At 35.3% G+C, this 16,383-nt stretch overlaps 1 protein-coding gene across 7 annotated transcripts in view; it reads left to right on the forward strand.

Annotated features, from left to right (window-relative positions):
* Window positions 1-16,383, forward strand: part of WDPCP (WD repeat containing planar cell polarity effector) — a 416,303-nt gene that overhangs the window by 260,900 nt on the left and 139,020 nt on the right. For 4 of the 7 annotated variants that reach the window (XR_014841819.1, XM_085019068.1, XM_021087464.2 and 1 more), the window contains one exon: window positions 12,689-12,791. Coding sequence is in view for 5 of the 7 variants with exons in the window: in XM_085019068.1 (XP_084875194.1) it covers window positions 12,689-12,791 (103 nt within the window). In the remaining 2 variants the exon portion in view is untranslated. Of the gene's footprint in view, window positions 1-12,688; window positions 12,792-13,617; window positions 15,646-16,383 lie in introns of those variants that run through there. The other 3 variants (XR_014841820.1, XM_021087466.2, XM_085019069.1) reach the window with 1 other exon arrangement.

Genomic DNA, 16,383 nt, shown 5'->3' on the forward strand with positions numbered 1-16,383 from the left:
AGGTTGCAGACGTGGCTCGGATCCCACGTTGCTGTGGCTCTAGCATAGGCCAGTGGCTACAGCTCCGATTCGACCCCTAGCCTGGGAACCTCCATATGCCACGGGAGCAGCCCAAAGAAATAGCAAAAAGACAAAAAAAAAATTCCTAACAAATAAAAGTCCAGAACCAGATGGCTGCATGTGTAAATTCTATCAAACATTTAGAGAAGAGTAAACACCTATACTGAAATGATACCAAAACATTGCAAAGGAAGGAACATTCCAAACTCATTCTATGAAGCCACCATCACCCTGATTCCAAAGTCATACAAAGATACAAATAAAGAAAATTATAGGCCCATATCACTGATGAACATAGACTCAAAAATACTCAACCAAATATTAGAAAACTGAATCTAACAATATATTAAAAAGTTCACATGCTATAATCAAGTGGGATTTATGCAAGGATTTTTCAGTATCCACAATCAATATGATACACCACATTAACAAACTGAAGAGTAAAAACCATATGATTATCTTAGTAGATGCAGAAAAATCCAGCATCCATCTATGATAAAAAAAAAAAACTCTCCAGAAAGCCATAGAGGGGACCTACCTGAACATAATAAAGGTCACATATACCAAACCCACAGCTAACATCATACTCAGTGGTGAAAAGCTGAAATCATTTCCTCTGACATCAGGAAGAAGACATTGGATGCCCACTCTTGCCTCTTTCATTCAACATAGTTTTGGAAATCTTAGCCACAGCAATCAGAGAAGAAAAAGAAAAAGAATCCAAATTAGAAAAGAAGTAAATTTGTCACTGCAGATGACATATTATACATAGAAAGATGTTACCAGAAAACTAGTAGAGCTCATCAGTAAAATCAGTAAAGTTGCAGAATACAAAATTAATACACAGAAACCTCTTTCTATACACTAATAATGAAACATCAGAAAGAGAAATCAAGGAAACAATCCCATTTACCATCACATCAAAAAGATTAAAATACCCTAGAAAGGTACAGTAAATAGTACTGTATATAATAATGCTACCAAAGGAGGTAAAAGACCTGTACTCCAAAAATTATAAGATGCTGATGAAAGAAATCAAAGATGACAGAAACAGAAGAATCAATACTGTCAAAATGACTGTTCTACCCAAGGTAATCTGTAGATTCAGTGCACTCCCTATCAAATTACCAATGAATGGCATTTTTCACAGAACTAAAAGAAAAAGAGTTTAATTTGTATAGAAACAGAGAAGATTCCCATTAGCCAAATCAATCTGGAAAAAGAACACAGAGTTGGAGGGATCAGGCTCTCTTTTTTCAGACTATACTACAAAGCTATAGTAATCAAAATGGTATGGTACTGATACAAAACCAGAAATATAGATTAGTGGAACAGGATAGAAATAGTCCAGAGATAAACTCACATGACTATGGGCAATTAATCTATAACAATGGAGGCAAGAATGTATATATGGATAGTCTCTTCAATAAATGGTGCTGGAAAAACAAGACAGCTACTTGTAAAAGAATAAAATTAGAACACTCTCTAAGACCATACATAAAAATAAACTCAAAATAGATTAAAGACCTAAATGTAAAACTGATTATTGTAAAATTCCTACAGGAAAACCTAGGCAGAACACTTTTTGACATGAATCACAGCAGTGTCTTTTTGGATCCAACTCCTAGAATAATAGACATTAAAAAGTAAACATAGAGTTCCCATTGTGGCTTAGCGGGTTAAGGACTTGATGTCTCTGTGAGGATACAGGTTTGACCTCTGGCCTTGCTCAGTGGGTTAAGGATCTGCATAGGTGGTAGATATAGCTCAGATCTGGTATTGCCATAGCTGTGGCATAGACCCCATCTGCAGCTCTGATTTGACCCCTAGCCTGGGAACTTCCCTACACTACAGGTGCTTCTGTGAAAAATGGGAAAAAAATAAACAAATGGAACCTAATTAAACTTAAAAGATTTTGCACAACAAAGGAAATCATAAACAAAATGAAAAGACAGCCCACAGAATGGGAGAAAATATTTGGAAACAGTACTTCTGACAAGGGATTGATTTTCAAAATATACTATCAGCTCATACAGCTCAACATCAAATAAAGAAGTAACCCGATATAAATAGACATTTCACCAAAGATGGCCAACAGGCATATGAAAAGATGCTCAACATTATTAACTATAAATGAAATGAAAATCAAAACTATAATGAGGTATCACCTCATACAGGTCAGAATGGCCATAACCAGAAAGTCTATAAACAATAAATGTTGGAGAGGATGTGGAGAAAAGGGTACCCTTCTACACTGTTCGTGTATGTCAACTGTGTAACCACTATGGAGAACAGTATGGAGGTTTCTTAAAAAACTAAAAATAGAGCCACTATATGATCCTGTAATACCACTCCTGGGCATATATCCAGAAAAAAAAATAATTAGAAAGATATAGCCAATCCCAGGGTTCGTTGAAGTACTATTATGATAGCCCAGACAAATCCAGCTAAATGTCCACTGACAAAGGAATGGATAAAGAAGATGTGGTACATTTATCACTCAGTCATAAAAAAGAATGAAATATTGCCATTTGTAGCAACATGAATGAACCTAGAGATTATCATACAAAGTGAAACAGGTGAGAAAGAGAAAAATGTCATATGATATCACTTTTACGTTGAATCTTAAAAAAAATGATACAAATGAACTTATTTACAAAACAGAAATAGATTCACAGACATAGGAAACAAATTTACTGTTAGCAAAGTGGAATGGTGGGGGAGGGATAAATTAGGAGTTTGGGATTAACATAAACATACTACTATATATAAAATTAGATACCCAACAAGGACCTACTCTATAGCACAGGGAACTATAGTTGATATTTTGTAATAACCTATAAGAAAAAATAACTTGACAAAGTAGATATATGTATTTGTATAACTGAATCACTTTGCTGTATACCTGAAACTAATACAACATTGTAATCCAACGGTATTTAAATTTTAAAAATTAAAATGGTATGGTACTAAAATTAATAAAGATGAGAATCTATTCAAGGTATTTTAGCTTTAAATACTTTTTGTTGTAAATTTGCACATTAATTCCAGTACTACAAAAGTCATCTGTGCAAAATAATGAGCTCCCAGGAAAAGCAGGTCTTTTATTTTAGATGTTAGATGATACAAACAGAATATGTGTGAAATTTTAAACCTGGATCACAGCCAAAGACTATCACTGTTTGTCATCTTTTGTTCAATGGAAGCCAATTTCACTTAATAATACTAAATGATGTTACTAATAGAAGTCAGCTTGGCAAATGGCAAATTATACAATTGTCATTGAGAATGACAGAAGCTAATAGGTTCATTCTTCTAAATATTTTTCTGAAAAATTGCTTCCAAGGTAGTAACACTTTTATAATAAAACCATTCAGTAACTAGGTAAGCCTGATTGGGTGGGAGCAAATGATGGGATTTATCAATATGACACTTTTCAGATCTACTGTCATCTAAATTGTCCATTTAGACTTATGTGCCATTTTAATCTTATACAGTAAGTCTCCAAAAAGATACCAACAAAACAAAACAAGGTCTATACAACTTAAAATGTCTCCTTTTGCCATGTGCCTGCCAGACGCAAGATTCTAAACAACTAAGCGTGCTTCGGTATCACAGTTCACTAGTATGTAAAAACCCTGATTGATGGGCTTCAGGGGGTATATATGTGTTTTTTTTTAAAGGGCTTGAAACTTGTATTTCTTAAGAAAAATAATTTAATGAACTAGAGAATATTATGCTTAGTGAAATAAGTCAGAGAAAGACAAGTACTCTACTTATCACTTATGTGTTGAATCTACAAAATAAAACAATTGTATATAACAAAACAAAAAGACTCACAGGTATAGAAAACAAACTAATTTTTACCAATGGTGAGAGGGAAAGGAGAAAGTACAAGATAAAGATTGGGATTTAGAGATACAAACTACTGTGTATAAAAAAAAAAAGGCAGCAAAGTTATATTATATAATACAGGGAAATATAGCCATTATTCTGTAATCGCTTTAAATGGAGTATAATCTACAAAAATACTGAATCACTATGCTGTACCCCTTAAAGCAATACTGTAAATCAACTATACTTCAATTAAAAAATAGAATGAATGAATGAATGAATTTATTTATTGTCTTTTGTCTTTTTAGGGCCACATGTGGCATATGGATGTTCCCAGGCTAGGGGTTTAATCAGAGCTGTTGCTGCCAGGCTATGCCACAGCCACAGCCACAGCAATGCCAGATCCAAGCCGTGTCTGCGACCTACACCACAGCTCACGGCAATGCCTGATCCTTGACCCACTGAGCAAGGCCAGGGATCGACCCCACAACCTCATGGTTCCTAGTCAGATTTGTTTCCTCTGCACCATGATGGGAACTCCCAAAAAATAGAATTAATTAAGACATGTACAGATAAGAGGCAGAGAAGCTTATGCTTCATTAACTTTGTAGTAAGTTCACCTCTGTATCTGGCAGCAAGTAGACATTCCAAAATTATTTGAGGAATAATTTTTGATTAATAAGTATTAATTAAATTTAAAGTCAGGATGATAAAGTTATGACTATAACTAGAAGTGGTCTTTTGCAATATATTTAGTATAGTATTATTTAACAGTACCTTAGCCTTAGTCTCAACCAGCTTTACTGCATATATTCTATTCTTATACCTGCTGGCCTAATCAGGTAAAAGACATGAAAATGAAATATAAAGCCAAGGGGCTTTTATTTTCTTGACTTATTTAGAATATGACCATTTCCCAGGGACATATGAACATAGCTAATTGCAGGTACCCAACATTTCAACTATTCCAGCAGTAAAACTAAAAGTTAAAAATAAATGCAGCCACATCACTCATTATTAGAAAAATGCAAATCAAAACCACTCTGAGGTACCACCTTACACCAGCCAGAATGGCCATCATCCAAAAGTCTACAAACAATAAGTGCTAGAGAGGGTGTGGAGAAAAAGGAACCCTAGTACACTGTTGGTGGGATTGTAAATGGGTGCAACCACTGTGGAAAGCAGTATGGAGATTCCTCAGAAAACTAAACATAGAACTACCATTTGATCCAGCAATCCCACTCCTGGACATCTACCCAGAGAAAACCATGACTCGCAAAGACACATGTACTCCAATGTTCATTGCAGCACTATTTACAATAGCCAAGACATGGAAACAACCTAAATGTCCATCAACAGAGGAGTGGATCCAGAAGATGTGGTACATATACACAATGGAATATTACTCAACCATTAAAAGGAATAAAATATCAGCATTTTTAGCAACATGGATGGACCTAGAAACTATCATGCTCAGTGAAGTCAGCCATACAATGAGACATCAACATCAAATGCTTTCACTGACATTTGGAATCTGAAAAAAGGACAGACTGAACTTCTTTGCAGAACAGATGCTGACTCACAGACATTGAAAAACTTATGGCCTCTGGAGGAGACAGTTTGGGGGGTAGGGGGATGTGCTTGGGCTATGTGATGGAAATCCTGTGAAATTAGATTGTTATGATCATTATACAACTACAGATGTGATAAATTCATTTGAATAATAAAAAAATAAAAGTAAATGCAGCTAGAAGATGGGTATAAGTTCCTCCTTGTATGCTTGGTAGAATTCGCCTGTGAAGCCATATGGTCCTGGATTTTTGTTTGTAGGGGGTGTTTTTATTACATATTCAATTTCATTTTTAGTGATTGGTCTGTTCAGTTGATCTATTTCTTCTTGATTCAGTTTTGGCAGGCCAAAGTTGTCCATTTCTTCTAGGTTGTCAAATTTGTGGCATATAATTGTTCATAGTATTCTCTTATGGTTTTTTTGTATTTCTGTAGTATCTGTTGAGATTTCTCCTTTTTCATTTATTATTTTGTTTGTTTGGGTTTTTTTCCTCTCTTCTTCTTGGTGAATCTGGCCAGAGGTCTGTCGATTTTGTTTACCCTTTCAAAGAACCAGCTCTTGGTTTTACTGTTTTTTTCTATTTTTTAAATCTCTATTTCATTGATTTCCTTGCCAATCTTTATGATTTCCTTCCATCTGCTGACTAGGTTTTTGTTTGTTTTTCTTTTCTAATTCTTTTATATGGTAGGTTAAGTTGTTGATTTGATATTTTTTTCTTTTCTGAGGAAGCCCTGTATCACTATGAACTTCCTGCTGAGAACTGCTTTTGCAACATACCATAGATTTTGAATGGTTGTGTTTTCCTTATCATTTTGTCTTGAGGTATTTTTTAATTTCCCTTTTGATTTCCTCTTTGACCTATTGGTTTTTTAGTAGCATGTTGTTTAGTCTCCATGTAGTAGTTTTTTCTCATTTCTTTTCCTGTGGTTGATATCTAGTTTCATGCCCTTCCTGAAATAATTTCTATACCCTTAAATTTGTTGAGGTTTTGTGCCCCAGCATATGGTCAGTCCTTGAGAATGTTCCATGTGCACTTGAAAAGAATGTATATTCTGATTTTTTTTTTTTGTATGCGTTGTCCTGAAAACATCAATTAAGTCTAACTTTTGCATTGTGTCACTTAGCTTCTCTGTTGCATTACTGATTTTCTGTTTAGAGGATCCTTCCATTGATGTCAGTGGGGTGTTAAAGTCTCCTACTATTATTGTATTCCCATCAATTTCTCCTTTAATGTCTGTTAGTATTTGTGGTATGTATTTGGGTTCACCTATATAAGGGGCATATATATTGACGAGTGTAACATCCTCTTCTTGAATGGATCCTTTTATCATTAAATAGTGACCTTCTTTGTCTTTCTTTAAGGCCTTTTAGTCTATTTTGTCTGATATGAGTATTGCAACTCCTGCTTTCCTGTCTTTTGCATTCACATGAAACATCTTTTTCCATCTCCTCACTTTCAATTTATGTGTCCTTTGCCTTAAGGTGAGTCTTTGAAGGCAGCACATTGTAGGCTCTTGTTTTTTTATCCAGTCTGCCACTCTATGTTTTTTTATTGGAGCATTCAGTTCATTGGCATATAAGGTAATTATTGATAAATATGTATTTATTGCCATTTTAAACCTTGCTTCCCAGTTGATTCTATGTTTCTCCTTTCTTTATTTATTTGGTTGTATAATTTCCTTTTATTTTATGCTTCCGTCCTCCTCTTTTTAGTTTTTGTGAATGTATTGTTTGATTTTGATTTGTGGTTGCCCTGTTTTTCAGGTATGTTAACTGCTTCCTATATCTTCTTGTTTTAGCCTGAGAGTCATATAGGCTTTGAACACATTCTTAAAAAAAAAAAAAAAAAAAAAAAAAAAAAAAAAAAAAAAAAAAAGAGTCAAGATTTTCTTACTCTCCTTCCCTACATTTTATGATTTTAAGGTCCTTCTTTTTTTTGTGTGTGTGTGTGTGTGTGTGTGTGTGTGTGTGTGTTTGCTGTTTCTCTGGGCCGCTCCCACGGCATATGGAGGTTCCCAGGCTAGGGGTCGAATCAGAGCTGTAGCCACCGGCCTACACCAGAGCCACAGCAACGTGGGATCCGAGCTGCATCTGCAACCTACACCACAGCTCATGGCAACGCCGGATTGTTAACCCACTGAGAAAGGACAGGGACCAAACCCGCAACCTCATGGTTCCTAGTCGGATTTGTTAACCACTGCGCCACAACGGGAACTCCAAGGTCCTTTTTTAAACATCTTCATGTTTATTCTTTTACTGTTCCTTGTGTTATTAATTGCTTTTATAATAGGGTTTTTTTCCTTTTACACCTATATATTGGCTTATTTAATTGATGACTTTCCAATCATGATTTCCTCCATCCTGTATCTTCTTACTTCATTCCTATTTAGGGGAGATCTTTCAGTATTTCTTTTAGAATGGGTTTAGTATTGCTGTATTCTTTTAGTTTTTTGTTTGTTGGAGAAATTCTTTATTTCTCCTATTTTAAATGATATTCCTGCTGGGTAGAATATTCTAGGATGCAAATTTTTCTTTTCTAGGATTTTGAATGTATCTTGCCACTCCCTTCTGGCCTGTAGTGTGTCTGTAGAGAAATCAGCTGATAGCTTCATGGGAGTTCCCTTATAATTAACTATTTTTCTCCTGCTGCTTTTGGAATCCTTTCCTTATCTTTAACTTTTGCCATTTATATTATAATACATCTTGGTGTGGTCTGTTTGGGTTCAACTTGTTTGGGGCTCTCTGTGCTTCCTGTATCTTGATATCTGTTTCTTTTAGATTTGGAAAGTTTTCAGCTCCTTCTGGAGTCTGGAATGGCTGCAGTACTTTACCCCTGCCTCCCACAGCCCATGTGAGTTGCCTTATTGCCCTTGGCCCCTCATAAGAAGCACCCTGCTGCCAACAGCTCACACATGCACAGAAAGATATTCTTATGGCAGTCTGCCCCTCCTCCTCTTGCTCTCCCCACCAATGGCACCTTGCTCCTCCTCTGAGTCCAGACCTCCTTGGATTCCCTTCACTATGACTCCACTCTCCAGACGATGACACACTGCCTCCCTATCCCCTCAGGCTGTATCCACACAGACAAACCTAGTCCTATCCCCAGAACTGACCTCCAGAGTCTGAGTCTCAGCACCCAGCTCATGTCCAAGCATCTCAGGCTGTGGTGTCTGGGACAGTGGCACCAATGGTTTGTGCTTATCTCTCTCTGCTTTGCCCTCCTCAGTCTGGCTGCTGTGCTTGTCTCTGAGGCTGTGAGGCCCCTCTGTATCAACTGATCTCCTTGTCAGTTAGATGGCTTCTAGAGTGCAGGTTCCTTTTTCCTCTTTGACTGCTCCCACTCAGGACTGCTTGTCTTGTCGTGATTCCTTTTTTTTCCCCTCTTCTCTCTCTCCCCTTTTTTTCTTCCTAGTTATGTGGAGGTTTTCTTGCCCATTTTGGAGGTTTAAGGTCTTTGGCCAGTGTTCAGTAGATGTTCTGTGGGAATGGTTCTACATGTAGATGGGTTTTGTTTTTTTGATGTGTTTGTGGGAGAAGATGAGCACCATGTCTTACTCCTATACTATCTTGATCCTGCCTCTCAATAATGTAATTATTTTGCAGGGAATAACACTTCTCTTATTTAGGGTTAAAAGGTAGTGTTTCCTATCAACAGAATCTATGCCAGTATTCATCTGTGGATGCTGATCTGTGGTGAGATTTTATGTATTTCAAAGTTTTCAAATTTCTTTCCTCATTGATAGGTACTGCCAAATATTGATACTGATCCATGACCACATGGTTTTAATTGAGCATTCACTGATCAGAAGGCATTTTTAGAATTCTATAGATTAAACTGCCTTTTAACATGTTATTACACATATTAATTAGTTTGTTATTGAAAATTAATTACTTCCAGTTAAAGTTCCTTAATTGTACCATTAAAAAGACTTTGGAATATCAAAATCTCCTTTGCACTTGTAGCAAGGTTGAAAAATGCTGCTGTGGAGTGAAATGTATTGCTGGGAATTTGTGAAAGAATGGAAATCTCACTTCTTTTTTAAATTGTTGACAGTGCAGAAAGTGTTTAACACAGCCTGGTATTATTTGCAAGTCAAACAATGTTAGTTCTCACTGAAATGTCTTTATCAGAGTATAAGTTTCATATATAAGTACTATTTGCCTGTAGTTTTCGATTGAAACAATTTCAAGTGTGCAGCATAATTCTAAAGCCATTCATAGTTAAAAGTGGCTGAGCACAGTTCTTCCAACCATTTAAAAATGTAAACACCATTCTTTTTTTTTTTTAATTTGAAGTACAATTTCATATTAGTTACATGTTACAATATGGTGATTCACAAATTTTAAAGGTTATACTGTTTTTAGTTATTATAAAATATTTCTATATTTCCTGTGTTGTACAATATATCCTTGTAGTTTATTGTACACCTACTAGTTTGTAGCTCTTTATCCTTTACCCCTATATTGTTCCTCCTCCTCTCCCCACTGGTAACTATGAGGGGTTTTTGGGGGGCGGGGGTTGTCTTTTGGTTTTTTCTTTAACGGCTGCACCTGCACCATATGGAAGTTCCCAGATGAGGGGTTGAACTGGAGCTGGAGCTACGGCCTATGCCACAACCACAGCAACACCAAATCCCAGCCACATCTGTGACCTGCACCACAGCTTGCAGCAATGCCAGATCCTTAACCCCCTGAGCAAGGCAAGGGATCAAACCAACATCCTCACAGATACAATTTTGGGTTCTTAACCTACTAAGCCCAATGGAAACTTCTAGTTTACTATTTATATCTGTGAGTCTGCTTTTGTATTATATTCACTAGTTTGTTGTAATTTTTAGAGTACACATGTAAATGATATTATACATTCTTTTTTTATCTGACTTAATTTCACTTAGCATAACAAAACAAAAAGACATCCCTCCTGAATGGGAGAAAATATTTGCGAATGAGAAGACCAATAAGGGATCAATATCCAAAATATATAAACAGCCCATGTATCTCAACATCAAAACAACAAACAACCTGATTACAAAATGGGCAGAAGAACTGAACAGATGTTTTTCCAAAGAGGAAATACAGATGAGCAACAGGCACGTAGAAAGATGCTCAACATTGCTTAACCATCAGGGAAATGCAAATCAAGCCCACAATGAGATATTACCTCATACCAGTCAGAATGGCTGTCTTCAAAAAGAACACAAACAACAAATGTAGGTGAGCATGTAGAGAAAAGGGAATCCTCATACACTGTTATTGGGAATGTAAATTAGTGCAGGCACTGTGGAAAACAGTATGGAGGTTCCTCAAAGTACTAAAAATAGAACTACCATATGATCCAACAGTTCCACTCCTGAGTATATATCTGAAGATAACAAAGCACTAATTCAGAAAGATAGAACACCCCAATATTTGTAGCAGCATTATGTACAATAGCCAAGCTATGCCAGCACCCTAAGCGCCCATAAAGATGACTGGATATACATGATGAAATACTACTCAGCCACAAATAAGAATGAAATTTTGCCATTTGCAGCAACATGGACGGACCTGGAGGGCATTATGCTAAGTAAACACCATTCTTAACTCAAGGACTATACAAAAGGCAAGCTCTATTTGGTCACTATGCCAGAGTATACTGACCTCTGCTCTATAAAGTATACATTCCCAATAAATGTAAGTGCCTGTACCTGCTCCCCCCCCCAGTAAGTAATAACTGCAGTATTACTTACTGCAACCAGTAAGCAATAACTTTAAAAAAAAACCTATACAATTTGTAATTACATTTTTCAACTTGCATTTATTTGAGTATTAGGAGAGTGAAATATCTTTTCATGATTATAGGCCACTTACATTTCACCATTGAAACTTTGTTCATATTCTTTTTTTTTTTTACTTTTATTTTTGATAGAGTATAGTTGATTTACAGTGTTGTGTCAATGTCTGCTATACAGCATAGTGACCCAGTTATACATATATAAATACATTATTTTTCTCCTACTGTCTTCTGTCGTTCTATCCCAAGAAATTGGATATCATTCCCTGTGCTGTACAGTAGGACTTCATTGTTTATCCATTCTAAATATAATAGTTTGCACCTACCAACCCCAAACTTCCAGTCTATCCCATTTCTTCCCCTCTACCTCTTGGCAACCACAAGTCTGTTCTCTATGTCTGTGAGTGTGTTTCTGTTTTGCAGATATGTTCATTTGTGCAGAATTTTAGACTCCACATATAAGTGATAGTATATGGTATTTCTCTCTCTGACTTCATTTAGCATGAGAATCTTTTGTTGCAGCCATGTTCCATTTTTATTGAACTAAAATTCTCATTCCACCAATCATTGTGTGTACTAAAAAGAGTTCTATGTCCTTTTTAGTGGCTCTACCTACTTGTTTAGAATTATTTTCCATTGCATTCTCCCATACATCCAACCTTCCTTACATATTGAAAGGCCTGCCTTTGCCTGACAGAGCTGTGTTTTCTCAAGCTTCTCTACATATATGCAGCAGATATCATTCATTTTCCCATTATAACTTTTACTTATCCTTCAAGACTCAAATCAATAAATTCCTCCTTCTTGCCTCCACACCATTCTTAAATTTGCCAGTTAAAAAACCTGTCATACTATGTTATTAAGTGTTGTTTACAGTGGTCTTTCTCCCTCCTGGACTCAAAACTTATTGAGAAATGGTGTTGTAATTGATCTTTCTCTTTTGAACAATGCCTAGACTTAATAGGAACTGGTTATTTGTTGACAGATTTAATTCAAAATAATAATAATATTACTAATATTAATAAAGTAATATGTGCGTACACATTTCCAGAGATAAATTTGTATATTAGTATTCCTTGTAAGATGCTTATCATAATAAACAACTGGATTGTGAAGAGTCTATCTCAGGTATTAAAATCTTATCAAAGAACATAGCAACTGAGATTTTTATTCTCTGACAAAACTGAATATGTCAAACATTTGATTCTAAAGCTTGTCTTTTTCCCTAAAGACTTAAAATAATTTATTTAAGTAATTGCCATTAGTTACAGCCAAGATTTCCAACTCAAGAAAATTTGCTTGGACTAGAAAAGAAAACAGAAAATTAAAATACAAACAGAATATTCATCAGCTATGTATGTTTTGTAATCTGAACAATAAGATCCTTCAAATTCTCCTTGGTAAGCTGAGATCGATTTGGGTTAATCTTTTATTTTGCTTTATTTCCAAAGGACATCCATTACCTTGCACTAGACAAGGGTGAATTGGCACTAGCTGAAGTGGCAAGAAAGAGAGCTAGTGACATTGATGCAGAATCAATAACATCTGGAGTTGGTAAGATTTAATGCTGTTTTTTAAAGTGCTTTTGTTTTAATCAATACTTATTCAGTATCATTTCTGTGTACATCTGTAGGTCATAGTTGGTTATTTTGATTTATTTTCTTCATAGTGTCTTTTTTTAAAGAGGAGGAGCCTGGGTAAATAGTATAATATGGATAGTTAAGTTGGAATTGTGTTAATATGCAAATTAATAATCAGCAATTAATAACTATTTAGTAAAAAGTAAAAATACATTGTTCTTTTCATAAGATTTTGAGAAAAATAGATTATCATCAATAATGTTATTAAAATTAACCAACACAGGAACTTATATAATCCTTTATTTATATACACAGATATGTCATATCTCAAATGAATTCCCTCCTGTATCAAAGTACCTCACATGGAATTTTTGGTTTGAGGGGTGAATTTTTTTCATCATTTAGAAGCCACTAGATTGATTTTTGCAGTGAGTTTTCTAAAGAAGACAAATCAGAAGCCTAAATCTAAAGGTCCATTCAAACCTTTATAATATACAAAAATGACAGTCTTTAAAAGCTATTATATCTACATGGGCTTCCTTTTTCTAAATTAAGTTTGTGTTAATGCAACTAAGTCTGGAAGTATTGATCTCTGAACATCCCAGTTCCTATTGTTCTTGGTATTTCCTATTCCTAAATTAGGCAGAAGACCTTCAGAATTGTAATAGGATTTATTTCTTTGTGAAACTTCTATAAAAGTTTTAATAAGGTTCTCACTTTGTAAGTTGCTTAAAAATATTACAACAAGCCTTTCCACTGATAGATCACCTCATGCTTTGTTTTTGTAATGTTTCTTGCAGCCCAAAGGAGTACTTGTCAGCTTCTCTCTAACACCACCATCAGAGATCCCAGTCTTTAAGATGATACTGAAGGACTCAAAGCCATACTACCAGAGTATCTCTAAACCTGAAAATCAAAGCTGACAATTGTTTACCATAAAGATGATTTCATTCTCCCTCCCCAACCCTGAAAGAGTTCCAAAAGATAAAGCCCCAAAGATACATAAACCACTTCTAAATCTTCATTCCTAAAAGATAAGGGATATTGAGTATTGATACAATATTAGATAAGAATAACTTCAGTTGACCTATCACTGTATCTTGTTACCTGCTAACAATAGTGATATGCATCATAATTATAACAATAATAGTTAATATTTACTGAATGCTACTCGGCCAAGCAGTATTCTAAGTTATGTATAGTAACTAACAATCCTCACCATAATTCTTTGTAGTAGGTACAATTTATATTTGTGAAAAGTCACTTATAACTAGGTGATGAAACCATATGATATTAATAGGAATTATGATGTTATGTCATGGGGATACAAATATTGTCCATCTCTATGCCTCCTGCCATTGAGGAAACACAGCAGGAGGATAATTCAAGGTAAATTTGATGGGAATTTTCCTTAGTTGTCATGTACCTTTTCCTCTAGGGTATCATATTTAATAGAGGCAATTTTTGCATTTTAAAGCTATTTAAAGTTACTAAAAGTGAAAATAAATATGAAGAGATTGCCATGAAATTTAGAAAAAGGAAGAAACTCCACTATTCACCAAAATGCATCCTATTCCCTGTGTGTTTTTTGATCAGATTAACTTGGCCAGCTGATAATTCTTAGCCAGAGAGCAATGTTCCCCCTGAATCCTGCCTCATTTCTAGTAAATACATTTTCTTCACTGAAACCCTGTCAGCCTTTTTTTCAGGTCTTATCCTTTGCCTTGATTACTATCTCTTGTCAAAGATCCATTTAATAACAACAGTAACTATCAAGAGGTGAACATCTTAGATAAATGTTCTATTCGACTTCTGTTCCAGAAAACTGGGGTGACTCCTGCTTATAATACTGAGCAGACAGAAAAAAAGAATCAGCAAACTTTAAGATACATTTGGAATTATTGAATCTGAGGAGCAAAAGGAAAAGAGATTAAATGAAAAGGGCCTAATGGACTTATAGGACACCATCAAGCATACCAACGCATTATGGGAGTCGCAGAACAAACAAGAAAGAGGCAGAGAGATTATTTGAAGAAATAATGACCAGAAACTTTCCAAATTTGAGGAAATACATGGATCTACAAATCCAAGCTCAATAACCTCTGAGTACAATCAACCAAAAGAAACCTACCCTAGGATGAAGTATAATCAAATTAGCAAAAGTTAGGAGAATCTTGAAAGCAGCAAGAGAAAATCAACTTGTCATATACAAGGTATCCACAATAATATTATCAGTTTCTAGTATAAACCTTTGATGCCTGAGGCAGTAAAATGACATATTTAAACTGCTGGAAAAAAATATGTCAATGGAGAATTCTATATAAGCAAAAAAATTCCCTCAAAAAATGAAGCAGAAATTAAGACATACTTAGATAAATAAAAGCTGAGGGTATTCAATACCACAAGACTGTCACTAAAAAAATGTTGAATGGAGTTCTACAGGTTGAAATGAAAGGATCCTAGATAGTAACTCAAACCCATATCATGAATGTAAGAATATCCAGTAAAGATAAATCATGGATAAATATAAAAAATGATTATAATTTTTCACTCTACCTTTTATTTTCAAAAGAAATTAAAAGTCAAATTCATACAAAATAATTCTAAATCTTTTAATTGGTACACAATATATAAGGACATAATTTGTGACATCAATTAGATAAAGGTGAGGGACAGGAACAGTGCTGTACAGGAGCAGAAGGTTTGTATGTGATTGAGTTAACCTGGTATCCATTACAATTATATTATTATAATTTAGGATTTTATATGTAATCCCCATAGTAACTACAAAGAAAATAACTACAGAATATACACAAAAGAAATAAAAACATTTCACTACAAAATATCAACTAAACACAAAAGGAGACATTAATGGTGAATATTGGGGAGAGGTTATAATGGGGGAAAAGGCTGTAAGATACATAGAAATTAAATAATAAAATGATAAAAGTCCTTCCATAAGTAGTTATTTTAAATGTAATGAAATAGAGATGCTTCTGGATCATGATGGAGAAAGCTCCCAACTCTGGGTGTGTGATCTTGAAAGCCAAGAGCTAGAGTGACCCAGCAAAGGGTGGCAGCCACTGGGACCATGGCCACCACAGCCATGGGCAAGCTCCTGGCCCTGCTACTGTCTGGGCTCATGGCACCTGCCACAACACTACATTGCATAACTTTCTTTTTAAAAAACTCAGCTCTCATTTCAGAAACGTATACAGAAAGTGGGGATCAAGATGTCAGAGGCGTAGGACATGGAGCTTACCTTCTCCCACAAAAACATTAAAAATACATCTATAAGTGAAATGATTCAGAGAGGACATCTACTGAACATTAGCAGAAGACCTCAAACTTCTGAAAAGATTAAAAAAAAAAAAACCTCCAAGTGACTCAATAGGACAAAAGAAAAAAAGAAGAGAGAGAAATGAATCAGGGTGCGACCTGAACCTGAGGGAGGGAGCTATGAAGGAGGAAAAGTTCCTGCACCCAGGAAAGTTCCCTCACTAGTGGGGAGATCAGCATGGATGGTGGGGGATCTTCAGAGATTGGGAGGAGAATGCAGCAACTGG

Source organism: Sus scrofa, chromosome 3 (assembly GCF_054392235.1).
Source record: "Sus scrofa isolate SSC_HxYL_T2T_F1_AM1 chromosome 3, Sscrofa_HxYL_maternal_Yorkshire_Landrace_v2.0, whole genome shotgun sequence".
In the NCBI taxonomy this organism is placed as follows: Eukaryota; Metazoa; Chordata; class Mammalia; order Artiodactyla; family Suidae; genus Sus; species Sus scrofa.